Source organism: Conger conger, chromosome 5 (genome assembly GCF_963514075.1).
Source record: "Conger conger chromosome 5, fConCon1.1, whole genome shotgun sequence".
NCBI lineage: Eukaryota > Metazoa > Chordata > Actinopteri > Anguilliformes > Congridae > Conger > Conger conger.
This window is the reverse complement of record NC_083764.1, coordinates 20,452,819-20,471,658: the sequence shown is the minus strand read 5'-3', so window position 1 is coordinate 20,471,658 and position 18,840 is coordinate 20,452,819. Positions and strand designations below refer to the sequence as shown.

Sequence of the window (18,840 nt, the reverse complement as noted above, 5' to 3'; positions counted from 1 at the left end):
GCAATCAGAGAGTCCCATCAGGTCCAGTGCTGACTATCATTTCTTAGTAGTGTTTATGATACTTTATTTAAGTCGCCTTTGTCCTGCCACACAGACGGTCTGACCTTTGGAGCAGCAGCAGGACTTTTGCAACTTGGATGGGCTGGACTGTTTGAGTTATAAAAGACAGGAGCAGGAGCTGTGGGATCAGTCTTGACTCAAAGAAGACTCGCTAAACCGGAGGAACAGAGCTTCATCGAACCCATCATGGGGGACACAAAGCTCTGCCTTCTGCTGCTTCTATGTGCCTATGCCATCGCCCGTAAGTACTTGGATACCTAGCCTCAGCTGAGGATGTTTTTCAACTTGACTGAATTGATTAGTTTCAGAAATAAGGACACAATGGGGTTTTTTCGGTAAAAACATTCAGAATTTCAGATAGCCACAACTGCTTTCCGACTGAAAAAAGGTTTTAGTTTTTTGTTGATGAAAGTGAAGAAATAAATTATTGCCCATGAACATGTTACCCGACATCAATGTTGAATGTTGCCTGGTTAGATTGAGAAACTGAATAAATAAATAAAGAAATAAAGAAATAAAGAAATAAAGAAATAAAGAAATAAAAAATAAATAAATTCATGCTAACCATTTACCATTTAGAGAGCAAACCAAAGAACAAAAATGTTGGGCAGGCCTGTGATGAAAATATATCATACATAAATGTTACCATACACAGCACTGACAAGTCATTTTCTGTGCTTTAATCTAAATTACAATATGCCAAAATGATAATAAGCATTACAAAATTCTACATTTCTCAATACTTTGTATCACCTTTGTACACAGTCTTAGGAAACCTTGCTGGGTGTATAGTTTAAATTCTATTTTACAAAAATTTTTATGTACATTTTTGTTTTAGAGGAAGACACCAGCACTACCGAGGAACAGTCTCCAACATGCTTACGTAAGTCTGCAAATGTTTAGCAATATGTATTTTGCATTGTACCCTCTATTGTAACTTTAATGAACACACAGGATCCATGGGCATAAACACATTTGAGCAATATGCTATTTTGTGTTTAATATTACATGACACCTAGCATTTTCACCGTATTTCTAATAGAAAATAAACCTTCTTATAAGCAATAAAAATGACAGCACAGTAAATAATTACTGTACTGTAACTATAATACTGATAATATAGAAACTGTAATTCACCTACTTTGTGTAGTCAGTGGTAATTTGAGGACAGGCTAGGTATTATGTAACATCATGGTGATGTTGAAGGGAGGTGGGAGTCCAGAGCTGGTAGCTCTGTGATAAATGAGCTCTGGACTTCGTCTCCCAACAGCACCATACATGATGTGTTGTGCAACTTTTGTGTTTGGCAGCCTAGTTTTAGTTTGGAATGATCCCTTACATCAGTTGACTTTTGGACCCTTTCTGGCAGGTGGACTGTCCATGCACAAGCTTCTAGTTCCCTGAGTCAACATTATCTATTAGATCATAATCAATAGAATCCAGAGTCCAGGTCCACTTATCAAACCATATCAGCCCCAGATTATAGGCATTTCAACATCCTAGTCATAATGTTCCACTCATATAAATCTGTTTTTCTTAGACCTGTTCCTCATATATATTTGTATTCTATTTTGAAGTGGCAACAAGGTTTAAAAGCTTTAACAAATATGAGTACGAGTATGAGGCTGAAAACCTGAATGGAGTGAATGGAGCATCTGACCTCAAGAATGGCCCCAAAGTTACCTGTAAGGTAGGTGTGAGGACTGTAGGTCAAATCTTCCCTCCATCTGTCCTATTATCTGTATTGCATGGAAGACCCACAAGAAAGCAGTCATGAACGTGGAACAGATCAAAATCTTAAAACCTGATCGATACAGTATAAGCATCACCCATTTGCAGTTGACTTTGGTAGCATTACCTGACCGTATCTTAAACATTAGGTTACATTTAATGTTTGATTACAAGGATTACAAGGTTTGTTGATTAAGTTCATTATTGCAATGTCCAAAGGTTAGAAAGATTAGCTGGATGCCATTAAGTACAAATAATCAGCTTCTTACTGATGCTCTTCATATGAATTTATATTTATTTAAAAAGCAATCAGTTAAATATACACTCAGTGGGCATTTTATTAGGCTTATTAAGTCTTCTGCTGCTGTAGTCTATCCACAGAGGTTTGACGTGTTGTGTGTTCAGAGATTATCTTCTGCATACCGCTGTTATAATGAGTGGTTATTTGCGTTACTTTCACCTTCCTGTCAGCTTTGACCAGTTTGGCCATTCTCCTCGGACCTCTCTCATTAAACCTTGTGTTATCTTAAGGGTCAAAAATGACCGCCACTATGTTTAACAGCAGAGAAAATCCCCTAAATTATATTTTTTCAACTTGAAATTTGATGATAAAGTTTGTCATGAGTGAAAGGTTGTTTCTTCTTGGGGTTAAAATTCAATTAAGGTGCTTTATTTTATGGGTTTAGTGAAGTCATTTTTTAAACTTAGAACAAGGGGAGTAAACAGAATGCTAAGACTACACAAGGGTTAACAAGGCATTTCTGCCCGCAGAACTGCTGCTCATTGGGTATTTTTTGTTTTTCATACCATTCTATGCAAACTGTAGAGACTGTTGTGTGTGAAAATCCCAGGAGATCCGCAGTTTCTGAGATACTCAAACCACCCTGTCTGGCATCAACAATCATTCCACGATCAAAATAACTTAGATCAGTGGCAAAGATTTTTTCCCCGTCCTGATGGTTGATGTGAACATAAACTGAAGCTTCTGACCCATATCTGCATGATTTTCTCCATTTCCCTGATAAATTAAATGCACTCAGTGAGTGTAGATTAAGGCAAATTTCACTGTACGGTTTGCCTCCTCTATTTAAAGCCCATCAGTTTCCAAAACAAATGGGATTTCTCTAATTCTTTCTTTTGCAGGTTGAGATCGAGGTGCCTCAGACATGCAGCTATGTCGTGCACACCTCTGAGTGCACACTGAGCGAGGTGACGGACATCGACTCAGAGGGGCTGCCTGTATATGGACCTGCTGCTGGAGCCGATGCTTTCCGAGCTGCCATGGCAAAGTACGTACTGCATTCAGCACTCAAAGGCCCATAACTTCACATTATCCCATAATCCATCAGCCGACATGCCCAGGACCCAGAATGTAACACATCAACAAGACTGTTTCAACTTAGGAAAAACACACTTCCATTTATTAGAAACATATGGATATAGCGTAAACTGTGTTCCGAACACCAAGTTAGCTAACTATGTTCTGAAGAGTACAACTTTCATACGAATAAATCAAAAATTACTTCCAGATCAGTTTTGGTTTTTGTGTGTGTAGTCTAATTCCTTCCGTTTTCATAAAAACGTGGTACAAGTCACATATGCAATCCATTTCAACATACAATGACATGGTGACCACTTGTTGTGCAGCTGCTGCTAGTTAGAACTTAAACTCTGGTGAAAGTGGCCACTTCCCCGTGTTCTGTTTGGAACACGGTGAGTGTACTTTATAACTACTGACAGAAATGTATCTCTGAAGCAACTCACAGGACAATATTCAGCCCAGTCATTTGTATTGTGTGGTACATATTGCATTATTGCTGCAAAAAGGAATTACTTTATCCCTATAATGACATACTGTAGTATAGAACTGGTTTCAAGTTCCTCTATGGAAAGACTTACTCTTGTGGCTCACTTTTACAGGAACCCATTGAAGTTGACTGTGGAGAGCGAATCAAGGGTCAGCCTGTTCCCTGAAGAGGATGAGCCCATCAACATCCTGAACATCAAGAGAGGAATCATGTCTGCCCTCTTGGTACCTGTGTTAGAGGAGGAGAAAATCAAAAACATGGTGGGACTTCATTCTAACTTAATTCCTCAAATAGATCATCATACACTGTTGACCAAATTCAAAAACCGTATTTCTATAATCAATCCACAATGAGAGAGAGAAAAATATTTGATATATAATTAATCTTTATAAACCTACAAAGTTTATAAAACCAATTGCTTGAAATGCCTGAGGAAGACTGATCATTGCTTATATCATATTATATCTATATTTATTCTCCATCTTCTCTTCTCTTCATCTTCTTCTTTGGCAGTCAGAACTGTATAAAACAAGAAAATGTTTTTACAGAAGATGCAATATTGTGAAAAATGATTACATATTTTGCGTCAATATGATGCGTCAATATGATGATTGCTGACTACTTTCCCCCCTTCCTGCAGGTCACTCTGCACGGTATCTGCAAGACTGACTTTGCTGTCAACACCAGGGAGGACATTGCCACCGATGTCACTGTCACAAGAGATCTGTCCCATTGTGATGGTTTCAGTCCCAAGAAAGACTTTACCAGCCCCCTGGCACTCATCTCTGGCCTGGTAAGTGCTACAGTTGATAGGAAATGATTGAGAAGCAGGTTTCATGCACATCACATTCACCTGCATAAAAATATACCATGCCATACCATTTGGCAAAGGTGCAATCAACTAATGAAAATGATGGAGGTAGCATGATCAAAAGAATAGTCTGAGATTTGGTTGGTTGGATTGGTAGGGGTAATTGTAGAGATTGAATGTCAAGGCATAGGACACAGGATGTAGAGTGTAAAGGAATGCAGCATTCATGTCAATTTTAGGAATTTAAATAAAATGGGATTATCACTTTGAGGGATGAACATTACAGTATATGCACAAGATGTGAGGTATTTGGCTTCAGACTGACCAATTATTCTAGCTGTTCAGATCAGTACAAATAGAATAACAGTCATTATCTCCTTGTGTGTAGCACATTCCTCTCTCCAAACTGATAAGCAGCACTCAGACCTGCAACTACAAATTTGACAATGAGAAGAAGCACATGACTAAGGGAACCTGCACCGAGAAGCACATCTTCCTGCCTTTCTCTTACCAGTAAGTCCCACACACCAGCAGTTACCCCTATCTCTCAATGTAAATTTGCTCCCTTCTGTGTTTTCTACACTGACCCCCCTCTATCCACCCTGTATTCCTCAGTGAACATGCCTATGCACAGCCAACATATATGATGTTTGGCTATTATTAGTACCAGCTTATTCTTTCTCTCCTGTTCTATCTACTCAGAGGGGAGTATGGAATTTCAACCCTGGTTAAACAGACCTTGACCCTACGAGACTCAAGCAACATCAACGACAGAGTCTTTGACTACAGTAAGTCTTTTTTCATATAAATAAGTGGCAAAGATTTGAGTGAATTCTGAAAAAGGGCTGAAAATAGTTGCCGTCCACCAACATGGCATGTTTATATGTAAATAGTTGTTTTGTTTCCAGACAACTTTTCTAGTTGGTCAACCACATTATAACTTTATATTATGTCTAATGTTTGTTTGTGCAGATGAGGCTAACCGGAAGGCCCTGCATATGGAGGTTGTTGAAGATAAGTCTCCTGCTCAAACTAAGGATGTTATTCTGGCCACTCTGAGGGAACTAAGCACCCTGTCTCAGACAAGCCAGGGTAACCGGCGGGCACACCTGTTCCAGAAGCTGGTGACTGAGATCCGAGGGCTGAAGAGTGAAGCCCTGAGCCCAGCTGTCCCGGAGATGGTAGAGGTGTCTGCCCCCCTTACTTGGCAGGCTTTGGCCCAGTGTGGAACACCCGAATGCAGTAGTGCCATCCTACAGATCCTGCGCACGATGGATAAAACTGCTCCGGAGGTTGATGCTGCCGTTTATGCAATGGGGCTCATATCCAACCCAAACAATCAACTTGTCCAAGACATGTTGGACATGGCAAAATACAAAAAGAGCAAGCCTATTCTATACACTCTGAGTAAGATTGTTAAAAGGTAAGTTTAGGCTTAGTAGTGAAACCATGTTCTATGTCAATATTTTCTGATTTAGTGTGAGCTCATTTAAGCATAACACATTCCTGATGATGACTGTAATGGCGATATTAGCCAGATGGAGTGTCAGTTTTGGAAACTATAGATGTGTAATTGGTGCTCTTATTATTGTTCACTTTGTGTTATCAGATTCTACCAGGCTGAGGGAAAAGTAACCCCTGAGATCATTGATGTAGCTCAGTTCATGGCTTCCTTACTCGGCAATGAATGCGCTGGTGACAAGGAACAAATATTCCTAGCCTTGAGGGTATGTATCCAGTAACTTGATTTTATTATTTATGCTTGGTGTTGTAATTGTATATCAAATACAGTTTGATTACTTTCAATAAGATTTAAATTGAAGGTTTTAAGAATTATGTTGTGCTTGACATAACTGACACTTTGATACAATTCTCATCAATTACAATAGATATCATAGACAAAGCAATTGAAATTTAACTATGTCAGTTTTAGGCAAGGTAAACATTTAAAAGGCCGCAAAAAAAGACTATATGTAGGTACTAATGTACATATACAGTACCAGTCAAAAGTTTGGACACACCTTGCCTTTTCCTGGCTTTTTTTAATTAATGTTTTATTTCCACTGTTTGTAATCAAGCAATTCATATGTGGTCAAAGAGCAGATTCTCATATTTTATTAAACCATGTTTTTATACATTTTGCCCCCCCATTTCAATGTTTGAGACAAATTAACATAATGTCAAATAAAATTGTCATGTTTTGTATTTGGTTACATATCCATTGCATACCATGACTTCCTGGTGTCTGTAACCTATCAAGATCACCAGAGTCTGGATATCTTGTTCTCAGGTTGTCCTACAAGCGATACTATAACTCTTTGCATTTTAATGGATCTCTATGGGAATTGGGGGGTGGGACTAGATTCAGCTGTAAATTAAGCTGATACGGTATAGAACGCATGTTGTTTGGCGTAATTTACAGCTGAATCTAGTAGATACTACATGGTGAAACCAATATGTACAAAAATACCCTTTTAATAAAAGCTGAGAATCTGCAGTTTGACCGCGTATGAATTGTTTGATTACAAACAGAGGAAATAAAATATTAATAGGAAAAAGCAGAAAGAGGCAATGTGTGTCCAAATTTTGACTGGTACTGTAGGTTTAATATGAAACAGGAGTGGTATTCTCCTCAGGTGTACCATCACAAGTGCTATATGCACTGTTAAGGCAGGGCATGACACATATTGTGCTCTTGGTGTCTATGTTATTCTGCATATAGTGAAATGCATTATTTTTTATTGGGGTGATTTTCCCTTTAACTGCCCTTGAACATTTTTTGTAGGTTGTTGGTAATATGGGAAAAGCTATGGAGGCTGCGGATCCTGAATTGAAATCCACTCTCCTCAAATGCATGAGACAACCTGCAACCACACTATCTGTCCAGCAGGCTGCTATCCAAGCCTTCAGACAGATGACAGTCACTGGAGAGGTAACCATACTTGCTTCCTTCTTCAGCATGTAACCTGAATCAACAGAACACATAATCATTGCAGAGAGGAGCATTTGGAATAACTGATGTATTTATTTTCATAAAGGTGCGTACTAACCTCCAGAAGGTATTCCAGTATGGTAAGGGTGCTGTGCAAAAGCGACTTGCTGCCTACCTGATCTTGATGAAGAACCCTGAGGTATCTGACTTGGAAATAGTGAAGAAAACCCTCAAACAGGAGCAGAATATGCAAATCAAGAATTTTGTTGCCTCCCACATCTACAATATTGTCAACTCAAAGGATGGTGAAACAGAAGAGTATGTACACACAACGTGGGCTTGCATGTGGACAAAATCAGAATTTCATACACTTTCCTATATTTTCTTGCCAATTAATGATCATTCCATTTCAATTTCTGTTATCCTCTTCATCCCGATAGGTTAAGAAACAGGATCATTGATGTTATGCAGGAACAAACAATTTCCACTCACTTTGATTACAAGAAGTTCTCTCGCAACTATAAGATGGATGCTTCTGTATCAATGCAAGACCCCCTGAAGGCCAGTGTGCAAGGGAATATGATCTTTGACCCAACTGGCTACATGCCAAAAGAGATCATGTTGGAGACTACTCTGAAGGCCTTTGGATACAACCTAGACATGTTGGAGGTGAGTAAAGTCCACACATAATTTACCCAAACATTGGCCATATACTGTGCAATATGTTGGTTTCTTACTGATATTCTGTAATGTTCACCCCATACAATCTGAAATTATTTTAATGTGAAGGTTGGAATGGAAGGAAAGGGGTTCGAGCCAACAATTGAGGCTCTGTTTGGAGAGAATGGCTTCTTCCCTGATACCATCTTAAAAGCCATGTATTGGGCTGAGGACAAGATGCCAAGCAAAGTGAAGCAAGTTCTGAACAACTGGATTGTTCCACAGGGGAATAACAGACAGGTATATAAAACAAAACCAAATATTTTATTTTTCCCAGGATATTATTTTGTAACAGATCACTTTAATTTATAGCCTATGTCAAAAGCACTTCTACACCATGTTACTCATCTGTTCTGTGCAGGTGCCAGAGAACATCATGAGGGAAATTGCACGCAATGCCAACAAGCTTGTGAATGAGCTGCAGTCACAGGATTCCCCAGAGGCTACAGCCTATTTGAGGATCATGGGAGATGAGCTTGGATATATGAAGGCCAGTGATCTGAAAAGCCTGGCCCAGTCTGGGGCCGTATATGCTGAGATGCTCTCCAGGATGATGCCAGCTAAGGTAGAAACACTGTCTATATTATATTATAATACATCTTATTATATTTATAAATACATAACATACTGTAACAACTTAATTTTTTTTTCAGTTCTTGAAATCCCTGGTGTCTAGTACAGACAATGAGTTCTTTGTCCACTACATCTTCATGGACAATGAATTTTCACTGCCTACTTCCTCTGGCTTGCCTATGAAAGTTTCGGTATCTGGCACTGCAGCCCCTGGAGCCAAAGGAGGGGTGCGCCTCTCACCCAACATGGTTAGTACCTATACTGTTGCTCAGACATACTGTATATACTGTGATGGAATCAAGAATCATAAAAATAGTCACTTCTATCCATAAAGTATTGTGAAATATTGTTAGCAAATGTACTCATTGTGCTTTGACTTTGCCTGCAGCATGAATTATCTTTCATGCCTTCCATTGGAGTGGAATTTGTGACAAAGATGGGAGTAAGTTTCCCTGAGTTTGTAGCCTCTGGCATTGAGATGCACACAAGTATCATCCATGAGAGTGCCCTCAATGCCAAGGTAAACATGGGGGGCAACCAGATCAAGCTTTCTATCCCTGCTCCTCAGGATAACACCCAACTCCTTGGTATCAGGTGGGCCTCAGTTCTATGGTATAACATTATTATAAAACAAGCTTATTTGTTCAGTTTATCAATTTAAATAAAATAACTACCGGGTATTTTTTGCGTTCCTCCCCGATCACAGCAACAAGCTGTTCTCTGTAACCGCTGGTCAGACTAAGATGGTGCCTACAATGGCAGAGGGCAGAACTGACACTGTGAAATGTGGCCCACTCTTCACTGGTTTACAGTTCTGTACCACTCAACATTACTCTGACGCATCCTCCACTGATTCTGCTCCCTACTTCCCTCTAACTGGAGAGTCCGAGTAAGCACTATACTTCAAGAGAATTGGTGTATTATGTTTGAATTATTTACCTAACAAACTAATCAGTTGAAGTGTTTACCTGCAATTTGATGTTCATCTAGATTTGCTGTGGACATCCAACCCACTGGGGATGTATATGAATACACGGCCACTATCGCCTACGAACTCCTCAATGAGGGAGATATAGATGGATTGCAGAAAGTGGATGCTCTGACGATGACTCTGAAGGCAGAGGGTATAAGCATCTACAGAATGCTTCTATGATTCAAAGAATATTTGTTGAATAATCTCATACTTAAATGTCAGTATTACCTGGTAGTAGTACCTAACATCTTCCTTGTTTGATCACAGGCAATACACCTACTGAGGCTGTGGGCACTATTAAGTACAATAGGAATATGAATATGCTCACCACTGACATCCAGATCCCTGATTATGATGTGGAAGCTGGAATCAGATTTGGTGTCTCTGAGAGCAGTAGTAAAGAGAAGCAGATCACCTTTGACATCACCAACAAGAAAATCCCCCAGCTGTCTCTTGTTTGCCGTGCCAAGTAAGAAAAGACATCTTCCAGGTGGTTTCTTTAGTTTTTGATATACAAGTTACCAATGAACCAGATCACAATAAAGTGTGGTGCTCCCTCTCTGCAGACTTGAGGCTATGGCAGATGGCATGCTTCAGTTCCAACTGACAATCCCCACACTCACGACTGATGCCACTGTCACTGCAACTCTGCAAAGTGCTGAAGGGTTGACTCTGGGGCTTGAAAGTGTCATCAAAATTCCTGAGACGTCCTCCCAACAGAAAATCATATTCACATATGGTACATACCTCAACTCCCATTGATTATTCCCTACGTGTCATGGAGGTTTCTTTGTGTTTTAATGTTAGCAGATGTAGTTCAATCAGTGTGGTGTACCCTTGTATAGGTAGTGAAATAATTCTCTTTTGCAGATGAAAACAAGGTTGAGGTTAAATTCAAGTCAGACATGAGCTCCGACATCCAGAAGCTTTTCCCATATGCAGAAGACTACCACAAGCTGCTTCAGCAGTTCATTGATGACATCCTGGACCAAAAGGTGGCTAAGACTGACATGAACATTCGCCACATCTTCTCCAAATCCATCGAGGTAAGAAATGCCTATTGCTTATCTTCTTAATTTCATGCAATTTAATTTAACTTTTATACCTGAATCGATTCCTAATTTTTACCTGCAATGTCCTGGTTTCTTCTATGTTCAAATTATGTTATGGATTCTATATTTCAGATAAAATTGATATTATCTTTTTATAGGCAGGCAACATCTGGTTGGACAAAATTGCTGATGATATCCCCTATGTTGAGAACCTGAGAGGCATCCCAGGCATCGTTCTACCTTCTGTGCCGGAGAACCTGTTCTTGAAATCGTAATTATATGTTTTCTATTCTGAAATTTCATGATTGGGTTTTGAAGGACATTTTCAGACCCACATTTCTTAGTTTAATTGGAAATGCATATAATTTACATCTATGCATCTTCTCTGTGACAGAGAGACCATGTTCCGGTACCAGTTTAACAAGGATCGCATCTCCATTACCCTCCGTCTACCTCTGGGTGGTCAGTCCTCCACAGACCTTAACTTCCCTACCACCGTGACCACCCCTCGCTTGTCTATGCCGAAGTTTGGCCTGGAAATTCCTTCCAAAGAGATCAGCATCCCCAGTTTCTCCATACCCCCCAGCTATGAGCTCCAACTGCCTCTCATTGGAATGGCTGAAGTGTCAACCAAGCTGAATAGTAACTTCTACAGCTGGGAAGGGAAAGTCTCTGGTGGCAACAATACATTGGACACCCCCAGCTATATTGCTATGTACCAGGTCATGGCTGACTCCCCCTTGGATCTCCTCTCTTATAGGACAGAAGGTAAACTTTTTTTCTTCTTAAACATCCTGAATGTAAATAAAATACTGTCATATAGATTCGTGGCTAATGTTCTATCTGAAAAATTATTATATGATCCTGGGTATCACAGAATAAAACTATCACTGAGAGTTTGAATGAGAGGTTTTAAGGTGACTAGTTATTTAGTTCAATTATTTCTATGTTTCAAATCAGCCTTTTTGGTGAGGGAATCTATTATTGTTGTATTATTGATGTATCTTCATTAATACTTAATATAATTTTTGGTTCACTTTCTGTTTTCAAATAGGAACTGTACTGATCACTGATACCACTGAAACTTTGACGACCCTTTTTAATGCTTCACTGAACCACAAGTTTGTTGAGGCAAGCTTCAGTTTGAAGGAGTCAATGACCATAACAGACAGAATGAGGGCAGTAGGTACCTACAAGGTTGAAGCCTCCAGTCCTCTGGGTTTTTCATCATCCATGTACCTGACAACCCAGATGTCCTCTACTGATGAAGAAATAGCAGGAGATGCTAGCTTGGATGGAGCTATCAAATTGGGTAGCCTGTCTTCCAGCACCTCATACACCCAGGCATATATCATGAACCTAAGTCAGAGAAAGGCAACAGGAGAGTCGACATTGAGAGTGGACACTCCTTTGGGAGCAATCGTCAATAAGATTAAGGGGACCTATGCTAATGAAGAGCTGACCATTGACTCAAACACGAAGATGGAAAATGAACGTCTGAAGCATGTGACAAAGGTTGAAATCAGCTACAAGGATTCCAAAGTCTCCCTGAAGTCTGACATTGAGTTAAATGCAATTAGTACAACACTCCGTCACCAAGTTGCATTCACTGCCTCTCCAGAAAGTGCTAGCTTCAGAGTAGAGTCCCTGGCTGATAATTCTCCAAACCGTGCCTCCTGTCTTCTTTCTGGCTCACTGAATGCCTATAGCCTTGAGATCAACACTGATGCCTCCATCAACTTTAAAGACAACCAAGGCTCACACAAAGCTACTGTGATGATCAACAGTGGTGGCCTATCTACTAGTGGCACAACTAAGCTGCAATTCAGTCCACTAACATTTGAGAATGTCTTCAATGGGGGAGTCGATGGCTCTGGAGCTACTATGTCTCTGAATTCCAAAGGAAATGTTCTGCAGCACAGTGCTGATCTCAGTGTAGACGGGAAAATCGGAGGCTCTTACCTGAACCTGAATAGTGCACTCAAGGGCATCATCTTTGATGCCGACTCTAGGAACACAATGAAATTCAAAGTAGACCAGGAGGGTCTTACTTTCTCCAACAATCTGATTGGCTCGCTACGTGAGATGAAAACAGAAAACCAAATAGATTTTGGCCTCACTTTCTGGGCCCTGGCCTTCAAATCCAAGACTGAAAATTTAATTAGTGACAGCACTTCCTACAAGCATGATATAGCAGTTGACCTGATGCCCTTCTTCACTTCTATGAAGGTGAACAATGATCTTAAAATACTGGATGTTCATTTAACAAATGACGGCCTGTTCAAGCTTGAGCCATATAAGATGGACCTGACTGGCAATCTGAAGGGAGCCTTTAGAGAAGAACAGATCAAACATGTGTATGAAATAATCTATGCTGATCAGGAAGTTAAAGTTAAGTGTATCACCACTGGCCAAATCATAGGAACTCAGATAGCCCACAACACAGACCTGGAGATCTCTGGACTCTCCTCAAAACTGAAAAGTGAAAGTACTCTCAACTCCAAATCCCTCCGCCTAAATAGTTTGTTTGAAATAGCTGCTGCTCCATTCGACCTCAGTATTGATGGTATGCTAAACTCTGATGGTGATGTGGAGCTGTATGGAAAACACACTGGTCACTTGTACAGCAAGGTCCTTTTGAAAGCAGAACCACAGTCTATTACTTACACACATGACTGCAGAGGATCCACCACCCACAATCTGGACACTGGTGCTTCAACTGAGACTAGCTTTGCCAGTAAAATGGATGGTGTAATGAATCTTCAGGAACAGAAGGCAGAATGGGAAGTGGAATCTAAACTGAACAAGCATGAATATAAGCACAAAATCAACACTTACAATAACCTTACCATAATCGGTACTGAGCTCTCTGGAACAATTATGACAGACCTTCTAAACAGACCTGCAAGAGAGAATCAAGAATTTGCTATCTCTGGTTTCCTTAAATATGACAAGAACAGTGAGGGCCACATTATCAACTTGCCTTTCATTGAGAACATTCCTGCCATTTTTGAGCAGCTAAAAACAACCCTTGTCAATCTGAAGGACAGCAGCATTGACTGGTTGCAGGACTTGGATGTTAAATATAAAATTAGTGCTAGTATTCAAGAGAAAGCAAGTGAACTGAAAGTGGTCATTCAAAGTTTTGACATCATGTTGTTTACAGAAGATCTGAAGAATTTTATCTCTACCATGCCACTACAAATTCCTACTGAAAAAATCATTAGTTTAGTTCACTCCCTAAAAGAGATACTCATGGAGGGCATAGAAGAACTTGGAATTTCAGGAAAGATGAAAGCTGTTCATATCAAATTAAAAGAGCTACTTGAGAAGTATGAGATTGAAAAGATTGTTGAGGCTACCATGGAGGGAGCTTCACGATGTATTAAGGAATACCAAATAACTGAAAAAATTGACTCAGTAATTGATGTTCTGAAATCCATTGACTTTGAAGGCAAGTTTGAAAAGGCTAAGCATGAGCTGAATGAGGTGACCAACCAACTGAAAGCAATTGACTTCAAGGGAATGATTAATGATTTTGACACATTTCTTAACAGGATTATAAGGAACATTGAGTCATTTGATTACCAAACATTTTTGGATGATCTGAGGCAGATAATGAAGGTCCCTGCTTTTGGAAAGCTCAGTGGTCAGTTAGGAGTCCTCTCTCCCTCATACAAGCTCACAACAAAGGCAGAGCTCCATAACACTACAACTAACCCAGTGACACCGCAAGTCACAGCTTGCTTCAGTTCTGAGGCTAAAGCTGATATTGACCTTCTTGCCCATTCTCTGGTGGCTAATGTCCTCCTTGCCGCCCCTAAAATGGACCGTCTTTTCATCAATGAAAACCTGAAGGTTACCCACATGGCTTTCACAGTTGAGCACCAGAGTTCAGCAACCCTATTTAGTAAATCAGTTTCAGCCTCAGCCAGGACCATTGCTAAGGCCACTACTGAGCCTTATACTGCAGAACTCACTAACAGTGCATCACTTATTTTGGAAAATGGCATTTTTGCATCTCTGGACAATAAGTATAACCACAATCTGAACATGCCACTTGTTGACATCTCCAGTCAAGCCTCAGCAACCCACAAATCTACTATGAAACTTGACTCTAGTGCAATCTCTGTTACCAGTCAAAACACAGGTAATGGAAAGTGGTCCTTCCTCGACTACTCTGATGAAGGCACCCACAAGAGCAACCTGGAGTTCACCATTGATATCAATACTGCCAATCTAAATTTTACAAGTAACACAGACAGTGAGTTCTTAAAAATGACACAGAGTGTGAATGCTGAATCTGCCATGCTCAGCTATGTTACTGTTAATGCCCGTGCTGAAACTAAGACGCCTTTCATCAAGAGCAGTGTCATTGTACTAAATGGAAAGGTTCTGGTGAAGGACCTGAAAATGGAACTCATTGCTTCCCATCATACTGAACTAGTTGGCAGAATTGAAGGAACCTTGTCCAACACCATCAACTTTTTGGCCCAGCCCTTTGAGCTTGTTCTTGACTGCAAAAACAAGGCAAATGGCAAGATAATACTGCCATTGAAATTAAGTGGAAAGATCAACCTTCTTAATGATTACAAAGTGGCCTTGGACTCTGAAGGTCAGGAAATCAGCTGGGTGACTCAGGCAAGATTCAACCAGTACAAGTATTCGAACCGCTTTACAATGGATAACAAGATAAATGCCATTGCCCTCCACATAGCAATGGGTGGTGAAGCTAATCTTGACGTGCTTAATATTCCAATCACCATACCTGAGATGACTGTGCCATTAATCAATATGAAAATTTCATCTGTAGAAGAATTCTCCCTTTGGGAAGACACTGGCTTGAAAAGCCTCCTGGCTACCACGCAGCAGTCATTTGATCTAAATTTAAAACTTCAGTATCAGAAGAACCCTGAAATGTACAATATTGACATTAACATGGAGCCAGTCTACAAAGCCATTGAAGTGGGTGCAATGATTATGAATCAAAACTTTATTCTTGGAAGAGACATTGCAGTTGCCCTGGTCACTACCTCATATAACCAAGCGAAAGAACAGTATGACAAATTCCAGATTGATACTTCCAACTCATTGCAAAGGAGCTTCACAATTCCTGGATATACTGTTCCCATTTTGAACATTGATGTTGCTCCTTTCACAGCTGAGTTGCCTGCATTGAGCTTTGTAATGCCAAAAGAGATCCACACACCCAGCTACAAATTGCCAATAGTAGGTTTTGTGGTTCCATCGTACATCCTTGTACTTCCTGTAATTCAGCTTCCAGTCATCCACGTGCCTGAAACACTGAGCCAACTGACCCTGCCCAGTCTCACTCTGCCAACAATGCGAAAGAGAATCGTGATCCCTGCCATGGGCAATATGACCTATGAATTATCTTTCAAATCTGCAGTGTTCACTCTGAATTCCAACGCTGGCATTTACAATCAAAATGACATTGTGGCTAAGTTTGGAGTTACTTCATCCTCTGTCTTTGAAATTCTCAAAAGCAAGCTTGAAGGGACATCCACCCTAACAAAGAAGAGAGGTTTGAAACTGGCTACTACTATGTCCCTGGAGCACACATATATTCAGGGCACCCATGAAAGCACCATCGCCCTCAACCGGAAGGGCATGGAAACCTCAATGGCAAATATTGGCAAGATCATGCTGGCCACTGAGACCATAGAATTTGATCAGAAATTAATTGGAAATTCCAAGGATGGGATCTCAGCTTCAGTCTCCTCTCCATCCACTGGATTCCTTGGATTCCAGCTGCAGAAGAAGACCCAGTCACAGGTGCATGGAAGGCTGTTTGGGCGCTACTTGGTAAGGCACTTTAATTTATTGCAAACAAAAAAAGAAATAAACATTTGTATTTTTGTTCATGTTAGTTCTTGTTTAACTGTGTTTTGACTTTTGACTTTTTGATTTTAATGTAATTCATTTTATTTTTCACAGTCTGTACCTGAGAATGATGTGGAGATACTCAGTGTGAAAGCATCACTCAAGCATCCAGGAAAGCTGCATTTACAGACCATCTGGAACTCAGAGGTTCCCTATGAGATGCTATTGGGGTTGAAAGAGAGGGTTCCTGATATTACTTCTACCCTAAACCTAAAAGATACTGTCTCAAACACTATTGAGAAAGTATATAGTGAGATCCCCAGAACTGTAAACACCCTGCAGAGTGGAATTGAGCAGATCAAGGACCAGGGCAAGATAATGTACCAAAGAGCTTCTGAAAGCTTTGCAGACACAAACCTGCAGCAATTTAGCAGAGATCTTTCACACTATGTCAAGTCCATCTTAAGCCAGTACCAGAACAACATAAAAGTAATTATGGATGCTATAATACAGTTCCTGAAGGAGACCCAATTCCAGCTGCCTGGAATTGCAGAGAAGCTGACAGGGTTTGAGATCTACCAGAAGGTTAGCCAATTTGTAACCATGGTGATTGAAGATGCCATACGGGAAGTCCCAAAATCTGTTGCCTTAAACACTAATTCCTTCATTAAATTAGTTGAGGACACTGTGGTTACACTGCCAGGTTCCAACCACTTAATTATCGGGAAGGACATTGTAGATGACCTGAAAAATATAATGGAAAATGCACAGGCCCGAGTTATCACAATGGTGTGGGAACTTCAGGCTGTCAGTCTGGAGGACATGCTGGAGAGCCTGAAGGATTTTCTTCTTTACACTGCAAACATAGCTGATGATTTCATCACCTCCCTGATGTCACCAAATCTGGACAATCTCTCAGCCTGGGTCAACACCATCTATTCTGATGCTGTGAACTCTAAAGTCCTGAGTGACATATTTATACAGCTGAAGGGGGCCGGGGCAATTGCTGAAGAAAAGCTAGCCTTCGCTAAAACTAAACTCCAAGAGGTCTACTCCTATATGACCATGGAGAAGCTGAATGCCATCCTTCAATCCTGGATTGATGCGCTTGTCAAACACCTCAACTCACTAAGCGATGAAATCACTGAGCTTCTGAAGCAGATTTCCGATGTGCAGCCCTACATGAGCGTGAGTGATAAAAAAATGGACATTGATATTCCTCTTCCCTTTGCTTGGAACCCCTCCAAAACTGCGCCCAAGGAAGACACACAATGAGTTTTTATAAACACTACCATTTGAGTGGAAAGGGTTGCTTATCAAAATAAAAACCAGCTAAGTTGCAATGTGAACTCTTTATTTTCTCCTAAAAATTTTCAGCCTGTATTTAAAACAGTTATACCCACCTGCGTCTAGTTAAAGCTACCCCATTGTTCTTTGTTGTGTAAATGACTAATTATCTTTATTATCAAGTTAAAAAAAGCAATTTGCAATCTTTATTGTTCCATTTATATATGTACCATTTGAAGAGCCAATGAAGGGTTATGAATAAAGACCAGCTGCACTGCAGAACGTATGGTGACTCTTTTTTTAACATTTAATCAGTAATAAAATCAGAATACACACAATACAATCACTCTGGGCACATTCTACTCAATTGGATTCAACATATGTCTTGTGCTTCTAAATGACTAAATTAATTTGTGTGGGGAGGCCTGTAGTAGTAGTGGCGTAGTGGTTAAGGTAAATGACTGGGACAAGCAAGGTCATGGTTTTAATCCCGGTGTAGCCACAATAAGATCCGCACAGCCGTTGGGCCCTTGAGCAAGGACTCCAGGAACAAGTTTGGAAATCACTATTTTCGACAAAGTGAACTCTTTTCTCGCTTTATTTGGGAATGTTCAGTATCATTAATTATGATAAGGAAAAAAATAAAAGATTAAAAAATATGTTTTTTGTGTGACTGTAGTATGTCCCAGGGAAATCTTTTCAATGTTTGTTTTGTTCAACATTGAGGGGGGGCCTGTAGCGTAGTGGTTAAGGTAAATGACTGGGACATGCAAGGCCGGTGGTTCTAATCCCGGTGTAGCCACAATAAGATCCACACAGCCGCTGGGCCCTTGAGCAAAGCCCTTAACCCTTCATTGCTCCAGGGGAGGATTGTCTCCTGCTTAGTCTAATCAACTGTATGTCGCTCATGGATAAGAGCGTCTGCCAAATGCCAATAATGTAAATGTAATTTGCCTTACAATTAATTCCATATTACTTGTTGCTTTCTGTGCAAAGATATCTTAACAATGAACCATGCCAATGCTTAGATTGCAGTGCTGTAATATTGG

At 40.2% G+C, this 18,840-nt stretch overlaps 1 protein-coding gene across 1 annotated transcript; it reads left to right on the top strand.

The window, feature by feature from the left end:
- Positions 1–205: 205 nt before the first annotated feature.
- Positions 206–18,073, top strand: LOC133129477 (apolipoprotein B-100-like). The gene is made up of 26 exons (XM_061243594.1): positions 206–301; positions 899–943; positions 1,638–1,750; positions 2,935–3,080; positions 3,712–3,859; positions 4,240–4,392; positions 4,799–4,923; positions 5,113–5,198; positions 5,383–5,833; positions 6,020–6,137; positions 7,196–7,342; positions 7,449–7,660; positions 7,783–8,011; positions 8,132–8,302; positions 8,424–8,627; positions 8,716–8,883; positions 9,024–9,229; positions 9,342–9,524; positions 9,626–9,759; positions 9,876–10,077; positions 10,175–10,347; positions 10,479–10,654; positions 10,819–10,931; positions 11,055–11,428; positions 11,715–16,486; positions 16,619–18,073. The coding sequence occupies exons 1-26, from the start codon at positions 247–249 to the stop codon at positions 17,777–17,779; spliced, it is 10,065 nt and encodes a 3,354-aa protein (XP_061099578.1). The 5' UTR covers positions 206–246; the 3' UTR covers positions 17,780–18,073.
- Positions 18,074–18,840: the final 767 nt, after the last annotated feature.

Excerpts from the sequence above, each read along its gene's own strand:
- LOC133129477 (XM_061243594.1), top strand. The coding sequence starts at position 247 with ATGGGGGACACAAAGCTCTGCCTTCTGCTGCTTCTATGTGCCTATGCC. Across the intron at positions 8,303-8,423 it reads CACAGGGGAATAACAGACAG|GTGCCAGAGAACATCATGAG; the intron begins GTATATAAAACA and ends TGTTCTGTGCAG. Across the intron at positions 9,760-9,875 it reads GATGACTCTGAAGGCAGAGG|GCAATACACCTACTGAGGCT; the intron begins GTATAAGCATCT and ends GTTTGATCACAG.